This window comes from Thamnophis sirtalis, unplaced genomic scaffold (genome assembly GCF_051295495.1).
Source record: "Thamnophis sirtalis isolate CommonGarterSnake01/CBP01778 unplaced genomic scaffold, rThaSir2_p1.2 scaffold_15, whole genome shotgun sequence".
NCBI classification, from domain to species: domain Eukaryota; kingdom Metazoa; phylum Chordata; class Lepidosauria; order Squamata; family Natricidae; genus Thamnophis; species Thamnophis sirtalis.
The window spans coordinates 37,421,197-37,445,156 of NW_028261395.1; the positions used below are offsets into that span (position 1 = coordinate 37,421,197).

At 49.5% G+C, this 23,960-nt stretch overlaps 1 protein-coding gene and 1 long non-coding RNA gene across 2 annotated transcripts in view; one reads left to right on the top strand and one right to left on the bottom strand.

Annotated features, from left to right (window-relative positions):
• Positions 1-428: 428 nt before the first annotated feature.
• Positions 429-967, bottom strand: LOC148042558 (uncharacterized). Its single transcript, XR_015695173.1, has 2 exons — positions 851-967; positions 429-736 (listed from the first exon to the last, which is right to left on the bottom strand). It is a non-coding gene; the product is annotated as an uncharacterized LOC148042558 (long non-coding RNA).
• UBR4 (ubiquitin protein ligase E3 component n-recognin 4) overlaps positions 782-23,960 on the top strand; it is a 125,174-nt gene continuing 101,995 nt past the window's right edge. The window contains exons 1-24 of the mRNA XM_087702633.1: positions 782-1,124; positions 4,256-4,353; positions 5,249-5,352; positions 5,840-5,969; positions 6,061-6,200; positions 7,067-7,169; positions 8,343-8,484; positions 10,293-10,417; positions 11,386-11,510; positions 11,698-11,757; positions 11,882-12,072; positions 12,286-12,385; positions 12,862-12,999; positions 13,438-13,552; positions 13,932-14,119; positions 14,235-14,394; positions 14,747-14,835; positions 17,042-17,211; positions 18,983-19,265; positions 19,716-19,848; positions 20,520-20,599; positions 22,538-22,666; positions 22,797-22,979; positions 23,809-23,931. Coding sequence (XP_087558759.1) covers positions 976-1,124; positions 4,256-4,353; positions 5,249-5,352; positions 5,840-5,969; positions 6,061-6,200; positions 7,067-7,169; positions 8,343-8,484; positions 10,293-10,417; positions 11,386-11,510; positions 11,698-11,757; positions 11,882-12,072; positions 12,286-12,385; positions 12,862-12,999; positions 13,438-13,552; positions 13,932-14,119; positions 14,235-14,394; positions 14,747-14,835; positions 17,042-17,211; positions 18,983-19,265; positions 19,716-19,848; positions 20,520-20,599; positions 22,538-22,666; positions 22,797-22,979; positions 23,809-23,931 — 3,258 coding nt within the window. The 5' untranslated portion in view covers positions 782-975. The remainder of the gene's footprint in view (positions 1,125-4,255; positions 4,354-5,248; positions 5,353-5,839; positions 5,970-6,060; positions 6,201-7,066; positions 7,170-8,342; positions 8,485-10,292; positions 10,418-11,385; positions 11,511-11,697; positions 11,758-11,881; positions 12,073-12,285; positions 12,386-12,861; positions 13,000-13,437; positions 13,553-13,931; positions 14,120-14,234; positions 14,395-14,746; positions 14,836-17,041; positions 17,212-18,982; positions 19,266-19,715; positions 19,849-20,519; positions 20,600-22,537; positions 22,667-22,796; positions 22,980-23,808; positions 23,932-23,960) is intronic.

Here is a 23,960-nt window from a genome sequence, read left to right on the forward strand (position 1 = left end):
TACCATGGCTCTGCTTGAAGGAGGTAGATCTTTGCTATATAGAATAGAATGGCTCAGGCCTTAATGGCTCCATTGACAAAGTTAAGGAGGGATGAGCTTCTGCCTTCCTTTTAGGGGAAATATTCTGCCCTTTTAATATAATCTGGGGGACGGGTGGGTGCTACCTTCCTACAAGTGAATTTGCTTCTTTGTCTCCCTAGAGGTGTGTTTAACTGGCACGCCTTGCCTAAGGAGCACCATTATTTCCATCAACTTTATTAAATTTTATTGTACACACACACAGAGAGATATTAGATTGCAAGCTCTTTGGGCCAGATATTTGAATTTTAAGCCATTCATGTGTTAAATTGCTAACACAAAATATTAATAAGCTCATGTGTTGGATGATTTCAAAACACATCCAAGAAGATCAAACTTTTTTTTTAAAAAAAAAAAAACCCCACTTTTGCACATAGAAACCCTAGAGGAGCGAGGGCGCCTGCGCAGCTGCGCCCTCGAGATAAAGTCGCTGAGTCACCTTTCTGCGCACGCGCCCTCCCGCACCTAACCGGGAAACGAAATTGATATTGCGCCCCCGGCGTTCCTTTGGCTTCCTCTCCATGCGGGGGCGGAAGAACGGTCGGAAATAGCCGCGGGGCGTTCTAGCCGTCCGTGCCGGAAGTCTCTGCCGCGCTTCTGTGAGGCGAACCTGCAGTCCCCTTGTGAAGGCTCAATTTTACTTCTGGACGTTGAGAGCCTGGAAGTCGGTTGATAATAACGAAAAAAGCGCCCAATTTATTCTTTAGGGCCGTTGGTTGTTTCCCCCCCTCAGAGAACAGACCGGTGTCGTTGGGGGGGGCGGAGTTTCAACCTGAATCAGCGGTCGGTCGACGTCATTTCCCCCGCGACCCGGAAGCGCTTTCCCCGGCCTCTAGTGTCTTTGCCTCAGCAACTCTAACGCTACTGGAAGCAGAACTGAGGAGAGTCGGCGGCAAGATGGCGGCGTCGGGGGGCGTCGGCGGCGGGCCCGGGTCTTCGGAGCGGGATCCCGGCTGGGAGGTGGCGGTGCGGCCGCTGCTGTCGGCCTCCTACTCGGCCTTCGAGATGCGCGAGCTGCCGCAGCTGCTGTCCGCCGTCATTGAGAGGTGGGAGGAGAAGGGGGCGGGGTTTCAACCCTCCCCCCGCCCTCCGGGTGGGAAGGGGGGGCGCTGTGGGGGGAGGGCCTCCGGGGATGGAAGACACCTCCCTATTTTGCACTGGCGCCCCCCAAAAACCTCCCCCTCAGGTCTCCCTCGGCTTGACAGCTCCTAGTGGGCGGGGAAAAACGAGGCCACGCCCTCCCCTCACAAAACCTCCTGCTGCTGGATGATGGGAGTTCTAGTGCTTACCCAGCTGTGAAGCAGTCTGCCCGAAGAGAAAGGCCTGCCCTTCTGGGGATGATGGAAGGGGTGGTTGGTCCACCTGGGAGGGAATGCCTCTTGGGGACAGTGCCCAAAGGATGTGGGTGATGGGAGTTGTAGTCCTTGCTCAGCGGGGAGCAGCCTGGCTGAAGAGGATTGAAGGAGAGAACCAGGCCTTTGAAGATGATGGGAGGTGTAGTTGGCCCACCTGGGGGAGGGAGCCTCTTGGAAAAAGTGCCCAAAGAATGTGGGTGATGGGAGTTGTAGTGGTAACATGGTGGTTGAAAGGAGCCCTGCTGTCCTGGAGTTAGAGGGAGCATCTTAAAGGGTGGTGTTGGGGGTGCTGAGATGTACAAAAGTTTCGCGTTCTGAATATCTGAGATGGGCTGGTTCTTCGTAGTGCCATGAAGTTGCCTTTGATCATCATTTCTCTGGGTGGACGTAAAACAGCCATGCTGATCTTTTAAGATCTCTTTGATCTAAAGACATTTGGACCTTCCAGACACATCCTGAGGGGCAAAAGGAAATGTGTTTTAAAGCTGTTTGAAAAGTGGGTCAGTTAGATCAGTTGGAGGCCAGGCCCTACAGGTTCCTTTCCCAGGATCTCGTCCCAGGTTTAGAAAAGACTTGGATAAAATAATGTCCGTTTCTTCTCACCGATGAAATTGCTTCCATGTTGGCTCTATTCATTGATCCGTTGTGCTTCACTTCTTTGGCCCTGTGTTTTTTTGGGGGGGAGGCTGCAGCCCCCTCTTTTTCTTTTATGGTCTGGAAATGCGTTGCTTGGACCTAAGCACCCCTAATTTCAGTAGTATTCCATATCGCATCCTGATGCCCTTTGGGTACCTGATACTTTAGTAGGATTTGAATATATAATCTTTCCTATACAGAACCTTGTATTCTAAGGCTGAGCTGGAGCTCTTTAGCATATATTGTGCACAGTTTTTGTTTTAGATAGCAGCTGCTTGTCTTCTTTGAAGCAACATATCACTAGTTGATTTTGGGCTGTACGTTGCTTTTATTGGTGGTATATTTTATGCTAGATGTTTGTGCTGCTGGGGGTCAAGAATTTCCCAGAGCAACTGACTGTTGTTCAAAGTTGGAGCTATTTAAAAAACAAGATAATCCCCAAAAACAATATTTTAAAATGCTACCTGGATTCCTGGTGTTGGCAATCTGAATGTATATTTTTCACCAAATACTCTCTTCATCCCTTGTTACATTAGAATAGAATAGATTTGAATTGAATTGAATTCTTTATTGGTGAAGTGTGATTGGACACACAAGGAATTTGTCTTTGGTGCAGAGGCTCTCAGTGTACATAGAAGAAAAGATACATTTGTCAAGAATCATAAGGTATAACCCTTAATGATAGTCATAGGGTACAAATAAGCAATCAAATCAGACTAGGAAACAATATAAATCATAAGGATACAAGCAACAAAGTTACAGTCATATGTGGGAGAAGATGGGTGATAGGGACGATGAGAAGACTAATAGTAATAGTAATGCAGACTTAGTAAATAGTTTGACGGTGTTGAGAGAATTATTTGTTTAGCAGAGTGATGGCATTTGGGGAAAAAACTGTCCATGTGTTCTGGTGTGCAGTGCATCATTTTGAGGTTAAGAGTTGAAACAATTTCTGTCCAGGCCTGTAAATATTTTCACGGCCTTCTTTTTGACTCGTGCAGTATACAGGTCCTCAGTGGAAGGCAGGCTGGTAATAATTGTTTTTTTTTTTGCAGTTCTAATTATCCTCTGAAGTCTGTGTGTGTCACAACTGTGTTGGGTTGCAGAGCCAAACCAGACAGTTATGGAGGTGCAGATGACAGACTCAATCATTCCTCTGTAGAACTGAATCAGCAGCTCCTTTGGGCAGTTTGAGCTTTTTGAGTTTGCGCAGAAGGAACATTCTTTGTTATGCTTGGGGTTTTTATCCAAAGTTTCTATTATGCAACAGCCTGCTTTGGAAAACTTCCCCTCTGCAAAGTTGCACAAACTCTTGTCTCTTTGCATTTCTGGGTGGGATTGTCAGGTTTGTTTTTCAGGGCATGCGGAATAAATCACATGAGTCTAATAGTCAAGGTTTTGAAAAGAAAAGGAAAAAAAACAGCATGCAACTACAAGTATTGAAGGTGCTGTGTTCCTGTTTGCTCTTCCTTTGTGGGATACAACTCTTCACGGTTTATTTGCAAAATCCTCTCGGGCATATTATGATCCTTGCCTTTAAGTTGTGTGGAATCATTTCAGGGCCTCAAAATAGTGCAAGCCGACTGATGCCTGCAGCAATCCCTTCACTGTTTCCGTGGGATCCGCGGGGATGACTTAGCTCGGATTTCAAAAGTTGCGTGGGTTGCTTTTGTTGGTTTGATCCAAGTTCATAATTCTGTCACAGTGCAGTCCCTCCAAAAATATCAATGCTGAATCAAACTTTAGACCTGAGTCTTGTTCCCCCGAGTAGCTGGTCAGATAAACAGAGGGGAGGCCCCAGCAATTCCTCAGCAGCTGATACTGAGACAGATCTCTCTGTGCTTACCATCTGCTTCTTGATGGAACAAGAAATGTCTTCCAGACCACCAATGGCAGCTTCCTCATATGAAACACAGCAAAATATCCAATTCAGAAAATGACGCTAGCTTAAGAGGTTCAGATTTTAAACCAGGATAAGCTTTCAAGCAGTCTCAGAGTCCCTGCTGGCTGATGATCTGTCCTGTGGTTTTAAGCCCCTGTAGTTCCTATATATCAGTAGCAAAACTCATCCAGAGACCAAAATCCCACCTTCTTTTTCACCTTCGATGCTCAGAGCTTTGCAATGTTTACTTTAAGGGTGCCCAGCTTTCTGAGCCTTGTGTCTGTGCTTTTTCTCTCTGCTGCAGCGAGTCGGAAATCCTGCACCACGACAAACAATACGAGCCTTTCTACTCCTCTTTTGTTGCACTTGCAACGCACTACATCACCACGGTGTGTGGAGTAGGTGAGTGAGCGCTCAGACATTCTGCTGCGGACTGTCGTTTGCCAAGTTTTTAAGGATGATTCTCTCCCCTCTGGAATTCTGTGAGGAGCGTTTCCAAAACTGGCTTAGAAGGCGGTTCGCAGAAGGGTTAGAAAGGACATAGCAGGAGGGAGGGGCATTTATCAACACCCAGAAAGGAGGAAGCAGAAAATGTGTTTTTTTTTCAGATAGCCGTAGCAATAGCACTTAGATTTATATACCGCTTCACAGTGAGCTTTACAGTCCCCTGTAAGCAGTTTACAGAGTTAGCCTCTTGCCCCAACAATCTGGGTCCTCATTTTACCTACCTTGGAAGGATGGAAGGCTGAGTGAACTTGCAGCCGGCAGGATCGAACTGTTGGCAGTGGTCAGAGTTAGCCTGCAATACTGCATTCTAACCACTGGAAGGGAGGGAAGGAAGGAAGAATAGCACTTAGACTAGACTGCTTCACAGTGCTGTACAGCCCCCTCTAAGTGGCTTACAGAGCTAGCCTCTTGCCCCCAACAATCTGGGTCCTCATTTTACCCACCTCAGAAGGATGGAAGGCTGAGTCAACCTTGAGCCTGGAGGGATTTGAACTGCCAAATTGCAGGTAGCTGGCAGTCAGCAGTAGTAGCTTTCAGTACCACTGTGCCACCATGGCTCATATATCCGTAGGTTGGGGTAACATTCCGTTGCCTCAGATCCCATTGAGTGGCTCCTCTGAAGACCCAAAAGCCTCTGAATCTCCACCAGAGTCTCCACCAGAAATTAAAAGGGGGGGGGAGGCTACATTTCAAGGGGGGGGATTCTTAGATCAGCCAAGGCAAGGACATGGCATTGCTTAAAAGCTCCTCCCCCCCCCCTCAAACTGACGTAACCACATTGCCTTTTCAGTACCTCGGAACCAGCTGCAGTCTGTAGCAGCTGCCTGCAAAGTACTGATTGAATTCTCCCTGTTGCGACTTGAAAACCCAGATGAGGCCTGCGCTGTCTCACAGGTGAGGTGGGAGAGGTGGGGGGATAAATGAAAGAGAAAGAGAGATACAGAGAGAGATCAGAGACAGAGAGAGGTCAGAGAGAAAGAAAGATGCAAAGAGACGAGAGAGAGAAAGATGAGAGAGAGACAAAGAGAAGGGGGGGAGAGAAATGAGAGAAGAGAGATCAGAGAGAGAGAAAGAAAGAGATGAGAGAGACAGAGACAGGGAGAGAGAGAGGTGAGAGAAAGAGAGAGAGTGTGTGTGCCCCCCTTCTTCCCCGTTGGGGAGTTTCCGCATCATTTGCATGGGAGGCTCTTGGTTGAAGCTGACCCAGGATGCCGGGGTCTTGCTTGCAAGATGTGAGCATCTCGTGCCTCCGAATTCACAGCAGAGGCCATGCTGGAGGGGTGGGGACTCTGGGAATTGGTGCCTGTCCAGCTGGGGTCTGCTCAGGTTTGGAAAAGGTTCCCTGAACCTTGCACCGCTCACCTTTCTTTTGCTTCCGTAGAAACACCTGATCCTGCTGATCAAGGGGCTGTGCACTGGCTGCAGCCGCCTGGACCGGACAGAGATCATCACTTTCACAGCGATGATGAAGTCGGCCAAGCTGCCCCAGACAGTGAAGACCCTCTCGGACGGTAAAGGCTCCCTCCCCGTGATATCTTCTGCCCCAGCAAGGGCTGCTCTCCACCTCCGACTTGACCCTCTACTCCCGCTCCTCTTTTCCAGTGGAGGATCAGAAAGAGCTGGCTTCTCCTGTCAGGCCTGAACTGCGCCAGAAGGAGGTGCAGATGAACTTCCTCAATCAGCTGACCTCTGTCTTCAATCCCAAAATGGCCCTGTCGCCAATGACGATGCTGCAGGCTCAGGTGGGTTGTGGAAGAAAGAAGGTTGCCTGAGAAGGCTCGGGTTCCCTGGGGAAAATGGCTTCCCATCCTCCTTAGCGAGGGGCGAAGGGTCCCAAGGCTCTGGCTGGAGTTCTTGGGGAGCCTGCTTTGATGGCGGGAGATCATAGCTGTTCTGATCCAGCTCCTCAAACACGATGAACCCTTTGTAGTTAAATTAATGATTCATTTATTAGGAGTGCCAGCAGCCCCGGCAAAAAGTTTCTCTCTCTGTCTCTCAGCAGGCTAACAAGCCTGTCTGGCAGGGAGATGACTAGTTGTCTGCCATAACTATTCATCTCCACCCCCTGCCTTTTATCCCCAGAGCTAGGGTGGCAGCAGTGGCTCTTCCGTCCCAAGGACCGGCCCATATATTTCCACTGCTCTCCTCTCCTCTGCCTTTTATCCCCAGAGCTAGGGTTCTTCCGTCCCAAGGTCTGGCCCATAGATTTCCACTGCTCTCCTCTCCTCTGCCTTTTATCCCCAGAGCTAGAGTGGGGCTCCTCTAGCAGCAGTGGCTCTTCCGTCCCAAGAACCGGCCCATAGATTTCCACTGCTCTCCTCTCCTCTACCTTATGTGCATCTGCAATGAGGCACTGTGTTCCTCCTCTTCCTCATCAGCCACCTCCAGACCTGGAGGCTCTTGACTCTCCAACTGAGGGTGGACAGATGGCCCAGGCTCCGCCTCTGTCTCTCTCTCTCTCTGCCACCTCCAGTTCCCCTTCCACCCGGAGCTCTCAGGTTGTCTCGATGCTGACATGATTCCCATGCTGTCTTCTCCTCTGATTCGGCTGCTGGAGGGGCCAGTGGCTGACAGGCCACAACAAAATAACACTTGGCTCTGCTTCTAGGGGGAAGGGGAAGGTGAAGAGCAGACTGCCACGGACCAATCCTCCACAACCAAAACCAAGAGCATATTTGTTGCCCAGAACGTGGCCAGCTTGCAAGAACTCGGTAAGGAAAGGGGTGGGGTGTTTTGTCTTGCTTGTCTAACAGAGCCTCCCCCGTTTCCGAAGGCGTCATCTGGAGAATGGGGGTGGGTGGGTGGGTGTTGGAGCTGCTTCCTTGCCACAACTGTGTTCTCAGACCCAGCCGGCTGCACCACGAGTTAGAAACTACAATTCCTTTGAGGTGTTGGTGTTGGAAGTGCAGATAGCTCCCAACTTAACGACGGTTCATTTAGTGACTGTTTGAAGTGAACAACAGCACTGGGGGGGGGGAAAGCGACTTAGGACCATTCCTCACACCGTTGCGGCATCCCCCGTGACCATGTGATTAACATTCAGCTGCTGGGCAGCTGACTCACATTTATGACGGTTGCAGTGTCCCCCTTTTGTGACCTTCAGACAAGCAAAGAGAATATTGCAGTTTTGGTCACTACACTATAAAACTATAAAACTACACTATAAAAAAGATGTGGAGACTCTAGAAAAGAGTGCAGAGAAGAGCAACCAGGATATTGATGGGATTGGAGGCTAAAATATATGATGAAGGGTTGCAGGAACTGGGCTTGACTAGTCTAGTGAAGAGAAGGGGAGACAGGATAGCAGCCTTCCAATATTTGAGGGGCTGCCACAGAGAGGAGGAGGGGGGGGTCAAGCTATTTTCCAAGATACTCGAAGGCCAGACAAGGAATAATGGATGAAACTGAACAAGGAGAGATTCAACCTAGAAATAAGGAGGAACTTTCTGACAGAAAAATCAACCCATGGAATAGAAGTTGCCTTTGGAAGTTGTGGAAACTTCATCCCTGGAGGCTTTCAAAAAGAGATTGGACTGCCATTCGTCAGAAAAAAATGAAGGACTAGATGATCTATAAGGTCCTTTCCAATTCTGTTAATCTGTATTAAATTCTATGGGGAAGCCAGATTTACTTAACCGGGTTACTGAGTTAAGAACGGCAGCAATTCGCTTAACAAACGTGGAGGGGAATGTCATAAAACTGAGTGAAACTCACTTAAAGAATTCCTCACTTGGGCACCCGAAACATTGGGCTCAGTTGTGGTCATTAAGTCTATCTGTAATTTCTTGCCTCTTAGTCCCCCAGGGCCATTTGGCAGGTTCCTGCTGGGAACAAGACTCTTTTAAGAGGCTAGTCCTCATCATTTGCTTCCCTTTTCAATGCAGGCGGTTCTGAAAAGCTGCTGCGCGTCTGCTTGAACCTTCCGTACTTCCTGCGCTACATTAACCGCTTCCAGGACGCTGTGTCAGCCAATTCTTTCTTCATCATGCCGGCTACTGTTGCTGATGCCACAGCAGTCCGTAACGGGTAAGCACCCGTCCTCTTTCTTCTGTGATTTCTTATGTCCTGGTTCTCCCCAACACCCCATAGGTTCTGAGCAGAACTCGATCTCTCCCCCCCCCCCATGTTTTATTTATTTTATTTACCATATTTTTCTGAGTATAAGACGAGCTCCAAAGTATAAGACGCATCTAGCTTTTGGGGAGGAAACAAGAGAAAAAAAATCTGTCTCTGCCTCCTTGCAACAAAAAGCAAACAGTACAGACAATATACACTGTTTGTGGTGTTACATTCCATACTGTACTTGTACAGATGCTGTTAAAATTGAAAGTGGCTTTCTGGACGTATAGGTATTCTCTGCTGTTTAAAAGAAGATACAATAGCACTGGGCCTCTTCAGATCAAGCCTTTATTTTAAAAAAGCTTCTTCATTTTGTCAAGCTGCCTAGAACAATAATAAAACAGTCTTTAAAAAAATATGTCTAATCATTTGAATATTCTATAGGCATTTATAGTTACTGACTTACCTTCCTGCAGCAAACAGCCTGATTAGCACAAGAAAAAAAATAGCTGCTGCTGCCTCCCAGCAATGCTGCCTTGTGGAGCAAACAGCATGTTTCACTTTCAGTTTAAGCGGGCCTCTGGATCATCAGCTGTTTCAGGTTGCAGCAATTGCTATAGCCTATTGCAGCCTTCGCAAGCCCCATTTCCCCCGTTTGCTGCAAGGAGGTAAATTGCTGGGTGGCAGAGGCCAAAGGGTGGGGGTGGGTCGGTGGGCCTACATTCAGTGTATAACACACACCCAAATTTTCACCCTCTTTTAGGGTGGAAAAAGGTGTCTCTTCTACTCTGAAAAATAAGGTATATTACTTTCCATTTCCACCGAACAGTGTGAGATCTGGGTTTTAGACAATCAAAATCCACATTGTTATATTCATCACAATAATATTAGTAATATAACTATATAGCAATATAATTACAACAATACATAACATTTTCATCATCAAATTCTCTCCATATTAACATTTCCTCTTTTTTTTTATATCTTCTCCTTTCTAACTTCTGTTTCTATTGTCTAGCCATTGGTAAAATACATCCCACGTCAAAAAAATGTTAGTTTCTTCTTTATCCTTAATAGTGAGTGTTAATCTGTCCATTTCTACACATGCTAATATTTTATTTATTATACTTCTCATCTGACGGTGTTTCATCATTTTTCCATTGTTGCACAAATACAATTCTAGCTGCAGTTAATATATGTACCGTGTATTCCCCAAAATAAGAAAGGGTCCTATTTTTTTTTTTACTCCCGAAATAAGCACTTGGCCTTATTTTCGGGGAGGTCTTATTTTTGAGGTGCAGGAGGCGGTGAGCGTGGTCACTGCTGCTGTGTTGCAATATTTTGGGGGGCGGGGCTTATTTTAGAGCATGCACTCAAAAAGCTCAATTGGGCTTATTATCCGGGGAGTTCTTATTTTCAGGGAAACAGGGTAAAACCAGATATATAGTCTTCTTATCATATTTTTGCGGTAGAATGCCCAACAAAAAATATCTTGGGATTCAAATCAATATGCTGCTTTATCATTTTTCCCAACCAAGTATGTATTTTTGTCCAACTTATTTTAGCTTTTGGGCAGGGCCACCACATATGATGGTATGAACCTAGTGGTTGATTACACTTACAGGATTTGGCAGATCTATCTTTATACATTTTAGCCAATCTTGCCGGTACAAAGTGCCATCTATAAAACATTTTGTACAGATTTTCTTTATATGCAGTGGACATAGTCAAATTCGATCTCTTGACTCCCTTCCGTTTTCCCTCCACCTGTGCAGGTTCCATTCCCTGGTGATTGACGTCACCATGGCCCTGGACACGCTTTCCCTCCCCGTCCTGGAACCTCTGACCCCCGCCCGCCTGCAGGATGTGACTGTTCTCGCCCTCAGCTGCCTCTATGCAGGTGAATCCATGCGACGCGGGAGCCAAGGCGAAATCCTTGGGGGGAGAGAGAGAGTGTTGTTTTGGGTTCCTATACTTGAAGGAAGGAGAAGGAGCTTCCTGTGTTCCAGGAACAAAGGGGCAGGCAGGGAGAGCTTGATGTTTCTTCCCCTCCGCTCTCTCTGTTTCCCATTGTCAGATCTTTGGGGAAGAGATTTTAATTTCCTTGAAGGGCTACCTGGGCTTACAATAAAAGCTCCCAAAGTCAGTTTGCTTTTAGTAGCAATAACAGCTCTGACTTATATACCACTTCACAGGGCTTTGCAGCCCTCTCTAAGTGGTTTACAGAGTCAGCCTATCGCCTCCAGACCATCCGGGTCCTCATTTTTACCGAACTCGGAAGGCTGAGTCAACGTTGAGCCAGTTGGTCAGGATTGAACTCCAGACAGTGGGCAGAGTCAGCCTGCAATAATGCATTCTACCAGGAAGGAAGGAGTGAGGGAGGGAGTAAGGGAGGGAAGGAAGGAAGAGCACTTAGACTTATATACCGCTTCACAGGGCTTTGCAGCCCTCTCTAAATGGTTTACAGAGTCATCAAACTCGTAAAGATGGAAGGCTGAGTCAACCTTGAGCCAGTCTTGTCAGGATTGAACTGCTGGCAGTTGGCAGAATTAGCCTGCAATACTGCATTCTGGGAAGGAAGGAAGGAAGGAAGGAAGGAAGGAAGGAAGGAAGGAAGGAAGGAAGGGCACTTAGACATATACTGCTTCACAGTGCTTTTAGAGCCCTCTTTATGGGGGTTTAAAGAGGCAGCCTTTTTCCTCCAACAATCTGGGTCCTCATTTGACCCACCTCGGAAGGATGGAAGGTTGTAATGATGCAGGGGGGGAGGCCTCTCACTCATCATCCCCCATCACAGGATGAGACTCGAGGCCTTGAGTTGGTCCCCGTTGCTCTGGCTGACCCCCAGGATCCTTCCTCTCCCCCCAGGGGTCAGCGTGGCCACCTGCATGGCCATCCTACACGTGGGCACCACCCAGCAAGTTCGCACGGGCTCCACCAGCTCCAAAGAAGAGGACTACGAAAACGATGCTGCCATCATTGTACAGAAATGCGTGAGTCAGACGCACACACAGGATTGGGTGGGGGGGGGGAGGACCTGCGAGGAAAGTGTGAACTCCAGCTGAAGTTTGCAGCCGCGAAATTCTCAAGGGAGCATTGGGGCTGGCATCAGCTGGGCTTTGGTCTCTTTCACGAGACCCTTTTATAATTTTTTTAAAAAAAATCCATCTCTTTCCGCAGTTGGAAATCTACGACATGATCGGCCAAGCCATCAGCAGTTCCCGCCGGGCAGGTGGGGAGGTAAGAGCGGAAAGGAGCTAAACATAAAATAAAATAAGCAATTCTCCCGTGCCGACCTCTGGAGCGGCAATCACAATGTGATGTGTTTGTCTGTGTGTTTTTTTTCCTTTTTCTGGAACTCCAGCACTACCAGAACTTCCAGCTCCTTGGGGCCTGGTGTCTGCTGAACAGCTTATTCCTCATCTTGAACCTCAGCCCGACCACCCTGGCCGACAAGGGGAAAGAGAAGGACCCCCTGGCAGCCCTTCGGGTCCGGGATATCATTGTGCGGTCCAAAGAGGGTGTGGGGTCTCCCAAACTTGGACCTGGCAAAGGGTAGGTCTGGCTCTGAGTGGGGCGAGTCCTTGGGAGGGGGGGGTGGGGGAGAAGAGACTTTTCCTTGCTGTTTCTTCTGCCTTTGATGCTGGGGGTTAAAGCGTGGTGTGGAGAATGCAGCTTCTTTCCATGTCTTGCCCTCGGCCGAGAGATCCTTCCTGAGCTGGTGTCCGCACTCTCCTTTCCTCACCTCCTTTCCTCCCCCTTCTGCAGGCATCAGGGGTTTGGCATCCTCTCCGTCGTCCTGGCCAATCACGCCATCAAGCTCCTCACTTTGCTCTTTCAAGACCTTCATGTGGAGGCCCTTCAGAAGGTGAGCGCTTGACGAAGGGACAGGCAGGTCCTCAGAATTGCTCTGAGGGTGGTTGGGTGTCCAGGTGTGTTTTGATATCTTTTATCCTCCCCGGGAGGGATGCCCTGGCTCAGTGGCTAAGACGCTGAGCTTGCTGATCAGAAAGGTCGGCGGTTCGAATCCCTAGTGCCACGTAATGGAGGGAGCTTCCGTGACTTGTTCCAGCTTCTGCCAACCTAGCAGTTCGAAAGCACGTAAAAATGCAAGTAGAAAAATAGGAACCACCTTTGGTGGGAAGGGAACAGCATTCTGTGCGCCTTCAGGAGTTGAGTCATGCCAGCCACATGACCATGGAGATGTCTTTGGACACTGCTGGCTCTTTAGCTTTGAAACGGAGATGAGCACCGCCCCCTAGAGTCAGGAACGACTAGTATGTATGTTTGAGGGGAACCTTTACCTTTTTATCCTCCCTGTGGGGGATGGCTCTCATTCTTCAGGGCTGGGATACAGACGGCCCTCCGGCCGTTCTGAATATCATGGCCCAGAGTACATCGATCCAGAGGATTCAACGCTTGATCGAGTCGGTGCCTCTCGCCAACCTGCTGTTGACCTTGCTCTCCACGGCGTATCGGAAGGTGGGCGAGGGCCACTTCTAGATTTGTCTGGGTGGTGGGAAATGACCCCCCCTCCTTGGTTCTCTCTGCTTCAAGCGTTTTCCCATCGAGAGAAAAGAGATCGGCCATGGTGGGGCTTGAAGGGGAAGTTGTGGGTTTCCTGGCTTGCTCTTGGTGGTGTGAATCTGCCCCGTGCGGGAGGGAGCGGGGCCTTATCATTCGGGCACGGTGCAAACCCCACCCAGGGAAGAAGCAGAGTGACTGCCCTAGATTAGCAAGGAAGGATGGGTTGCTTGTAGGCTCTGCTTTTCCAAGGGGGGCAACATGAAGCCTTGTTCGCCCTCACATCTGAGATTTTCTCCAGGGAGCGGTCATAAGGTTGTGGGGGGGAGATACTCACTGGCTGGGCTTTTGTGACACCCCTCCCCTTCTCCCACCAACCCCTCCTCCCTCTTTCAGGCTTGCGTCCTGCAGAGACAACGAAAGGGGTCCATGAGCAGCAACGTCAGCGCCTCCACAGACTCCAACACCTACTACGAAGACGACTTCAGCAGCACGGAAGACAGCAGCCAAGGTGGGGGGTGGGGGGGAAGAGGAGGCTTCAGTGGGGAAGGGACGGGGGGTCCGTCCTGAATACAATGGATGGAAACTGACCAAGGAGAGATTCAACCTAGAAACAAGGTGGAACTGTCTGACAGGGAGAGCAATCAACCCCATGGAACCGAAGTTGTGGGAGCTTCATCCCTGGAGACTTTCAAGAAGAGACTTGGACTGCCATTTTTCAGAAATGGCGGAGGGTCTCTTGCTTGAGCAAGGGGTTGGACTAGATGACCTACAAGGTCCCTTCCAACTCTGTTAATCTGGAGAGGGAGGTGGTGGTGGGGTGATGGAAGGCCCTGAGCCGTGTTCCTGGCCCTTCAACTGTCTGACTTGCCCCTTTCCCCTCTTTTCAGACGACGACAGTGAGCCCATCCTTGGTCAGTGGTTCGAAGAGACCATCTCCCCCAGCAAGGAGAAGGTGGCCCCTCCTCCCCCTCCTCCCCCACCCCCTCTGGAGAGCTCCCCCCGGGTGAAGAGCCCCAACAAGCAGTCGGCAGGAGAAAACGGGAACATCCTGGCCAGTCGCAAAGACCCGGAATTGGTGAGCTACCCAGGACTCTGCCTCAAAGTCAAAAGTTCTGGGGCTGCCTTCCTCCTTTTTATCATTTTTCTTTCTTAATCGATGCCTTTGTCTCTGTCTTTCTTTTTTCTTTCAGTTCTTAAACCTGGCTTCCAATATCCTCAACTTCCTAACGTCCTCCATGCTGGACTCGAAGAACAATTTCATTCGCAACTACCTGAGCGTCTCTCTGACGGAGCAGCACATGGCCACTCTGGCCAGCATCATCAAAGAAGTGGACAAGGACGGGCTCAAAGGTCAGGAAGGGGAGGGGAGGTCTCCCTCACCCCCAACCCACACATCGAGCCTCAGAGGTGGCGGGGGGGGGGGGAGACTGAGAAAAACCTGCTTGGCTGAAAAGTCTAGGACAGTTTCTGCCTCTCAGAGTTTGGCAGTGATGATCTGGATGGGGAACTAAATTCATGGAGGTTGCAGTAGAGGCGAAGAAGTGGGGGGGGGCAGGGGGAGGTAGTCTTCCCTAGGAGGAAGAGATGGACTGATGGGCTTCCTTCTTACCCAAGAAGGGACCCATGGGAAGATCCTGCCCTGGAGTTCTTGAGAAGGTTGGAGAGGGGTTGGCCTCACCTGGTGACTCTTGTGCTCCTGTAGGGACCTCCGAGGAAGAAGAGTTTGCGGCTGCACTGTACCATTTCAACCATTCCTTGGTGACCTCTGACCTCCAGTCTCCGACCTTGCAGGTGATTCTGGCTCTCTAGTCCGGGAGGAATATTTGTCAGTTAAACTGCCAGTTATTAGGAATAATAATTAGGAAATCTCCATCGTGTTCTCATTTTGAGCTTCTCCGTTGCTGCGTTGAAAGGCAGATGGGTTTGGACCTTTCCCTTTATTTAAACCGGGCCAACAATCCAGTGTTAAGTCTGTGTAGTTAAACAAAGGGGTCTTCTCTGATCCTCTCTGAGCTTGGTCGTTTTCTGGCAGACATGACCCAAACTAGGTAACATCATCAGTTGCTAGAAGGAAGTGGGATTTGCAGGGAGGAGGAGAAGGAGTGGAGCAGAGGTGGGATTCAGCCAATTCTGACCGGTTCTGGCGAACCGGTAGCAGAAATTTTGAGTAGTTTGGAGAACCGGCAAATACCACCTCTGACTGGCCCCGCCCCCATCCATTTGCTGTCTTCTGAGTCCCAGCTGATTGGCTGGGTCTTCTTCTGTTGCTCTGCAATAGAAGGTGGAAAGCAGGTTAGTGGGGTGTTGTGGCCCAGCAGGAGCCGTTGGAGCTGTCGATGGACTCCGATAGTGAGGGACCCTATGAGTTGGCTCTGGAAGATGTGGAGGACCCTGGGCAGGGTTCAGACTCCGAGCAGGGACCAGAGAGGCTGGTTGGCCACCAGGAGGCGCCTGAGGCATGTAGCAGTGGTGAAGATCAAAGGGAGTTTGCCCCTGATGTCAGGCACTGGAGCAGTGGTGAAGATCAAAGGGAGTTTGTCCCTGACGCCAGGCAGAGGAGGGCGGAGAAACGAAGGCAGCAATTACGGAGACAGACTCATAGGAGATAATCAAGCCCAGGTGGTTGTGGTTTGGCTCCTCCCAAGAGAGTATATAAGAAGAGACTTTGGGAGGAGACTTTTTGCAGGACACAACCGTTCATACCAAGCTGGAGAAGCTCTTGTGTGTATTGTATCTATTATCTGTGGGAGTCTGGGTTACTGCCAACGTCTTGTCTCTGAGTAATTACTGTGAATAAAGCGTGGCTAACAGTAAGCCTGTGTTGGCGTTAATCACCGGATGGAGGGGGGGTCAGAACAGTGGGGTGGGGTGGAAATGGAGATTTTGCAGTATCCTTCCCCTGCCAAGCCACACCCGCCAAGCCACACCACACCCACAAAACTGGTGTAAAATTTTTTGAATCCCATCACTGATTGAGGAGGAGGACTGGGGGGTCCTTGGTGCTCTCTGAGCTTGGTGCTTTTCTGGCAGACGTTTTGTGACCCAAACTAGGTAACATCATCAGTGCTAGAAAGGACAATATATAAATTGCAAACTATACTCCTTTTTTTTTTAACACTGATGATGTTATCTAGTTGAGTCATGAAACATCTGCAAGGAAAAAACCAAGCTCAGAGGGCACCAGGGACCCCCTCGTTTCAACCCATTTCAATATTCTCCTTTATTGTAGTTTTAAAAAGGGAGTGGCTTAGAGGTGGCGCTTTTGCCTCACAATCAGGAGGCTCTGGGTTCGATCCTAGGAAGAGGCAGATATTTCTCTTTCTGGGCACATTGGGAATATATCTAGAATAGAATAACAGAGTTGGAAGGGACCTTGAAGGTCTTCTAGTCCAACCTCCTGCTTAGGCAGGAAACCCTACACCAGGCAAATGGTTATCCAACATCTTCTTAAAAATGTCCATTTTTCACAACTTCTGGAGGCAAATTGTTCCACTGATTAATTGTTCTAATTGTCAGGAAATTTCTTCCTAGTTCTAAGTTGCTTCTCTTCTTGATTAGTTTCCACCCATTGCTTCTTGTCCTGCCCTCAGGTGCCTTGGAGAATAGCTTGACTTCCTCTTCTTTGTGGCAGCCCCTGAGATATTGGAACACTGCTATCATGTCTCCCTTAGTCTTTCTTTTCATTAAACTAGCCATGCCCAGTTCCTGCAACCGTTCCTCATATATTTTCTGCTTTCATCTGCTGAACAAAACTCCATATTGGCGACAGGAAGGGCATCTGGCCATTAAAACACTGCTAGCTCCATTCAGTTGCCCAGACTCCACCCCATAAGGGATTAAGGGGCCGTGAAAAGATGATGATGATGATTGTAGTTAAACAAGGTTCAAATACTTATAGTAGGCTGTGGTTTTTTGTTTTTTTTAAATATATCACTTGTGACTGACAGATCTGTTCCCCTCCAGTCTTTTAACACATGTGATGGTTGTCTTTTGCCAGAACATTCTCCTGCAGCAACTTGGGGTGTCTCCTTTCTCTGAAGGGCCGTGGCCTCTCTACATCCACCCCCAGAGCTTGTCCGTGTTGTCCCGTTTCCTCCTCATCTGGCAGCATAAAGCCAGCACCCAGACGGACCCGGATGTCCCAGAATGTCTGAATGTGTGGGAGAGGTAGGAGAAAGTCTTGAGAATGGGCTGAACTCTTCCAGTCAGAGGCTCCGTGGTCAACAATTTCATAACTCAAGTCTCTAGGCTAGTGGACAAAGTTAACCTATGCTTGGATTCTCCTTGCAATGCACATAGAAGGACCGTTCAGATAAGTCAATGGTTGATTCACAGCTTTGGCCGGTCACACCAAATTCAGAGTGTTTTCAGTCCAGTTGTGATGGATAATTGTTGCACAGTTACCATATTTTTTGGACTATAAGACGCACCCCCCCTCCTGCAAAAGTGGGTAGAAATGCCTGTGCATTTTATAGAGTGAATGTTGCTGCAGCCTTGCCCACCTGCTGGCCTCTGCCTCCCAGCAATTTGCCTCCTTGCAGCAAACAGAAAACAGCCTAGTCAGCTTCAGCACGGCCTGATTTAGCACGAGCAGCTGATTGGCAGTTGGATCGGCCTCCCGGAATATTGCCGATCAGCTGTTCCAGGCTGCAGGATCGTTGCCGTTGCTGCCTCCATTTTCGGCCTCTGTACGTCCTGTTTTCCGCCTGTCCTGTTCAGCTGCAATAGGCAGCGGGGAATGGCCCAAAAACAGGATGCGCAGGGGCCAAAAATGGGACGCAGGAAGGCCGAAAACAGGATGTGCGGAGACTGAAAATGGGGCACAATGGGCAGCGATAGGTGGCGGCGATCCCTGCAGCCTGGAACAGCTGATTGGCGGTATTCCCGGAAGGCCAATCCAACCACCAGTTAACTGCTCATGCTAAATCAGATTGTGCTGAAGCTGACCAAGCTCTTCTCTTGTGCGCTGCTTGGAAAATCCAAGCATGGGTTAAATTCAGCCGATTACCTCGAGACTGAGTTGAAAAAAGTCTTGTCCATGTCTCTCTTGTCCTCCGGACGCCAGTTTTTTTAATTCAGTCTAGCCATGTGCTGAAGCTGACCAGGCTGTTTGCTGTTTGTTGCAAAGAGGCAAATTGATGGGAGGCAGAGGCAGATTTCTTTTCTTGTTTTCCTCCCCCAAAAGCTAGATGCCTCTTATAGTCCAAAAAATATGGTATAGCTAAAATGATATTCTGATTACACAGATAACACTAAGGTATAAGAGCTGCTGTTTATAGATTTTTCCTTCTTTCCTTCCTGAATGTCTCCCTCCCTCTCTTCTTCCCATTCCTTCTTCCCTTCCTCTCTCCCCTTCCTTCTTCCCATCCCTCCCTTCCTCCCTGATTATCTTTCCTCCCTCCTTTCTTCCCATTCATCTCTCCTTCCCCCTCCTTCCTACCATTCCTCTCTCCTTCCTTCCTTCTTCCCATCCCTCCCTCCCTTCCTGAATATTTCTCTCCTCCCTTCCTTCTTCTCATTCCTCCCCCTCCCCTTCCCATTCCTTCCTCTTTTCTTCCCATTCCTCCCTCTCTCCTTCCCTCCCACCATTCTTCCCATTCTTTCCTCTCTTCTTCCCATTCCTTGTTCCCTTCCTCTCTCTCCTTCCTTCCCATCCCTCCCTCCCTTCCTGAATATCTCTCTCCTCCCTCCTTTCTCCCCTCCCTTCTTCCCATTCCTTGTTCCTTTCCTCTCTCTCCTTCCTTCCTTCTTCCCATCCCTCCCTCCCTTCCTGAATATCTCTCTCCTCCCTCCCTCCCTCCCTCCCTTCTTCCCATTCCTTGTTCCTTTCCTCTCTCTCCTTCCTTCCTTCTTCCCATCCCTCCCTCCCTTCCTGAATCTCTCTCCTCTTCCTCCCTCCCTCTCTTCCTGAATCTTTCTATACCCCCCTCCCTCCCAGGTTTGTGGGCACTTTGAAGCAAAACGCCCTGCAGGGGATTCTTCCCGGCGACACAGAGGACCTCAATGTGGAGCACCTCCAGCTCCTGCTGCTCATCTTCCACAGCTTCTCCGAAAAGGGCCGGCGGTCCATCCTGACCCTCTGCGTCCAGACCATCCTGGACGTTACCGCCAACCTGGACTCCCAACTCCGATGTGTCCCTCTCCTGCTGGCCCGCCTTCTCTTGGTCTTCGACTACCTGCTTCACCAATACTCAAAGACCCCCGTGTATTTATTTGAGCAGGTGTGTGGTGAATCCACGGAGGCAGGAGTGGGGCTTGAGGGAGAGGAGAATGCCCAACTCACACATCGGCTTGTCAATCAAGGTTTTCTTTGGGAGCCAGTCCATCCTTTGAATGCTCTCTTAGGTACCTGGAGATGGCTTGAACAATGAAAATAATCACCAAAGTTCAGACTGAAAAAAATTGATTTATTGGCTTGATTCCTGCTTTGCTTTTGTGCTCCACTGGGCCTCCCTGTTTTCAGACCCAAATCATGGAGGAAAAACATCCCAAAATGAGCCAATAAGTTACAACTTCCTTGCTTTCTTCTCTCTCTCCCTCTCTTTTTTCTTTGAAGAAGGAGCCATTCAGATAAATCACAGTCAATCCGTGTAGAAAAAAATAGTTTTCTCCTTTTGGGATTTACCCTGCTGCCCCATATTTATTTCCTGTCGCCTCTTTGTGTTTTCTAGGTCCAGTACAACCTCTTAACCCCTCCAATCGTATGGGCCAGCGCGAGCCAGGAGGGCAGCCGACCGGCCTGTTCCCCACTTTATCATGGCTTCAAGGAAGTGGAAGAAAACTGGACCAAGCACTGTCCCTCTGGTACGGAAGGGCTGCTGAAGAAGAACCGTAGGATTAGGCCCCTCAAATACCTTGGAGGAGCTGTCTGTCCTTTAGGCGGGGCCTAAAGGACAGAGAGATAGCAGGGCCCCTGAGAATCTTCTCCCTTCCTTGAGACCCCTGGAGACCCCAGGTGTAGAACTTAGCTCCCACCTGGCCCTTTGGAGAGGGGGACATAGCCCAAGGTATCCAGGAAGGAGAGTAGGTTGGGCGTGATTTCTGGCCCCAGGGGTGTGTGTGTGTGGGCATTCCTTTTGGAAATTTAAAAACTCATGTTTTCCGACTGGGACACGATGCCTCAGTGGCTAAGACGCTGAGCTTGTCGATTAGAAAAGTCAGTGGTTTGAATCCCTAGCGCTGCGTAACGGAGTGAGCTCCCGTGACTTGTCCCAGCTTCTGCCAACCTAGCAGTTCGAAAGCATGTAAAAAATGCAAGTAGAAAAATAGGAATCACCTTTGGTGTGAAGGGAACAGTGTTTCGTGCGTCTTCAGTGTTGAGTCATGCCAGTCACATGATCACGGAGACGTCTTCGGACAGCGCTGGCTCTTTGGCTTTGAAACCGAGATGAGCACCGCCCCCTAGAGTCGGGGAACGACTAGCACATATGTGCGAGGAGAACCTTTGCCTTTACACAGCTTCCTCTTTCTTCCAGATGCTGCCCCCCAGCCACGCTTTTACTGCATTCTCTCCCCCGAAGCATCTGAAGATGACTTGAACCGCCTCGATAGCACGGTAACAGGATTCTTTCTTTAAAGCTTTCATCCCTTCTGAACACACACACACACACACACTCATGCATTCTCCGGGAATGGTTTGAAGATAGGGAAAGGCTTCAAGGAGATTGTCTGCTCCACCCCGAGGATCATCTTGGGTGAGAGGGCAGGGGGATGGTGGCCGGTGGGTCCACTGCAGAGCAGATCAAGCCCTGTAGTTCCCAACCCCCCTCCCCCCCCCCGTTCCGTGGAACGGCACCAGTTCACGGCATGCCAAAAACGGGTCTGTGCAAACAAGCAAAGTCCCATCCATGGGATGCAGGTAGCACATGAAACCATGCCCACACCCCTCCGGCCCATGGAAAAGCCTCTCTCCACAGAACCAGTCCCTAGTGCCCCAAAGATTGGGGTGGGGGCTGCTGCTCTAGTCTGGAGCTTCCTGCGGGAAGTTTAGATTTGGCATGTGTGCAGTCCCTTATGATGCCAAATTTGGACCAGGTACCACGTGGTAGGCTGACAAATTTTCCTGGACTGCCACTTGCTGTCCCTTAGCAAATTCACGCGTCTGTCTTCTCCTTGTCAGGAGAAGAGGCATGGGACCTTCTCCTGATTAGAGAACCCTTTCTCTGAAATGGGATAGTTTTTCCTGCTTGAGCTAAGGCGGGGGTTGGACTAGAAGACCTCCAAGGTCCCTTCCAAATCTTTTATTCTGCTCTTTTCTGAATTGTACGGAGGTTTTGCCCTTGAAGGGTTGAAGTGGGTGGGGGAGCAAAGCAGTGAGAACCACTGATTCTGCTGGTACAGGTAGTCCTCGACCTAAAGCCATTCACTTAGTGACCGAAGTCAGAAAAAAAGTGATTTATGACTGGTTTCCATACTTCTGACCATTGCGGGGTCATATCAGAATTTGAGCCCTTGATAACTGGCATGTTTTTATAATAGTCAACGCCTTCCAGGATCCCCTGATCACCTTTCCAGCCAGCATTCAACAAGCAAAGTCGATAGGGGAAGCTGGATTTGCTTAAAAACCACCCGATTCACAACAACCACAGTGATTCTCTTAACAACCGGGGCCAAATCCTCCCTCACTCTTAACAGCCACCTTGTTTAGCAGTGGGAATTTTGGGCTCAATTAGGTTTGTAAGCCAAGGTCGTTCACTAGCCACATGGCCAGGGTTTAGTCCACGATATCTCTTGCTTCCGGAGAAAGTGGGAAAGTGGTGGGGTGGCCTAGAGGTAGTGCTCTCGCCTCACAATCAGGAGGCAGTGAATTCGATCCTAGGTAGAAGCAGATATTTCTCTCTCTCTCTCTGGGGACAATGAGAATATATCTGCCGAACAAAACTCCCCATTGGCAACAGGAAGGGCATCGGGCCAGTAAATACTCTGCTAGCTCCATTCAGTTGCCCAGACTCCATCCCGCAAGAGGTTATGGGGTCATTAAAAGATGATGATGATGATAATCTCTTCTTCCAGAGGCCCCCACCCCCGGCCCCCACCCCGAGCTAGAGCTTCAACTCTGTATTTCTCTGGCAAGCTGCCTTTCCTATTCTCCTCCCAGTCAGGAGAGAGGGAGACTGGTGAGATACGACTGGTACGCCCCGGTACGGGCATTCCAGTGCCTGCTGGGTGCACCAGGTACCGTTCCGGTACAGTGCTCCGGAGGGTGCACCTGCCCGTTCGCTCTCTTTACCTGTAATTGAGCTGATCGGGGCTTTTGCGCACAGAGCGTACGGCAAGCAGCTGGAGCATCACGGGCGAGAATATGCATACACATGGTGGACGCCCGGCCCCGTTGCAGCGTACCAGTCGCAACGGGATCCGGAACCCACCACAGGAGGGAGACAGAGAGGGAGGGGGCGGGACATTCTGGTTTATTCAGAGTTGAGTGGGACCCGGATCAGCAAAGGGGAAGAACAATCCCTGAGCAGTTCAAGAAGTGCCACTTCCCTTTCAGGTGTGCGAAGTTTTGTTCTCCAAGGCCATGAAATACGACGAGCTTTACTCCGCCCTGGCCTCGCTGCTGGCTGCCGGCTCCCAGTTTGACACCCTCCGGCGGAAGGAGAACAAAAATGTCACTGCCTTGGTGAGGACAAACTCCGTGGAGGCCCCTTATGGGGCAGGGGGACACCTCTGGCCTCGGGTCCCAGTGTCGGAAAGACCGGTTGACCAGGCCGCTTGCCTCCCTCTCTCTCTCGCCCCCCCCCCCCTCGCAGGAGGCCTGCGCGCTTCAGTACTACTTCCTGATTCTCTGGCGGGTCCTGGGCCTCCTTCCCCCATCCAAGAGCTACATGAACCAACTGGCCATGAACAGCCCAGAGATGCGGGAATGCGACATCCTCCACACCCTCCGCTGGTCTTCCCGCCTCCACATCCCCTCCTACGTCAACTGGATCAAGGTAACTGCTCCTGTGGGCTGGGCAGGGGAGTATGGGGTGCTCGAGAATACAGGTACCGTATTTTTCCATGTATAAGACGCTACTTTTTCTTTAAAACATTTATTTGAAAATAAAGGGGTGTCTTATACACGGGGGGGGGGAGAGAAGGTGTGGCCCATCCTGATCCTCCAACTCCGCTGCACATGCCGGACGAGCCTCTACCTTATGTGCAGTTCTATCCTTCCTCTTTATTGTAGTTGTTTCCTGTATGACATTGCCACTCTAGGTTTCCTCTCTATTGTTCCTTTGATGCATTTGCTCTTTTTGTTGTATTACTCACTCTACCAAGATGGCTTTCGTACAGCGATGGCTTGTAGTGTGCTTACTTACTCTACATGGAAATCCATACCGTGTACGGGTTCTAGGAAGTCGGGGGGGGGGGAAGGAGGAGGGGGGTTGGGGGGGTGGAGGGAGGGAGGGGCATACAAAAAAAATTGTAGTTCAATGTTTTAATGATTGACGAATGATGAAATATTTGTGTTTTTTAAAAGAAATAAAACCTTTTTCTTGAAAAAAAACCCAAATATTTCACTTGGCAACATACACATTTTTTGGGTTCTATTGAGGTCGTAAGTCAGAGGACTACCTGTATGTCCAGAGGTGGTAAATGACCGTTGGTAAATCAAGAGACGGGCTGGGCTGAGATTATTTTTCTCCAGATAGGACTCACTCCAGGGTTTTACCAGAACGTAGTTTCCTCACACACTGCCATTCTTCTTCTCTTCGGCCCATCTCGTCTTTTCATTTAAATTTTTTTTTTAATCTACTTTTTCTCTGACTTCTCTCTTAGGACCACCTCATCAAACAAGGGATGAAAACCGAGCACGCAGCTTCCCTAGTCGAGCTGACTTCGGCCAAATGCAGCTCCGTCAAGTACGACGTGGAGATTGCGGAGGAGTATTTCGCCAGGCAGGTGCGTTCAGGCCCCAGGAGTTGTCGAAT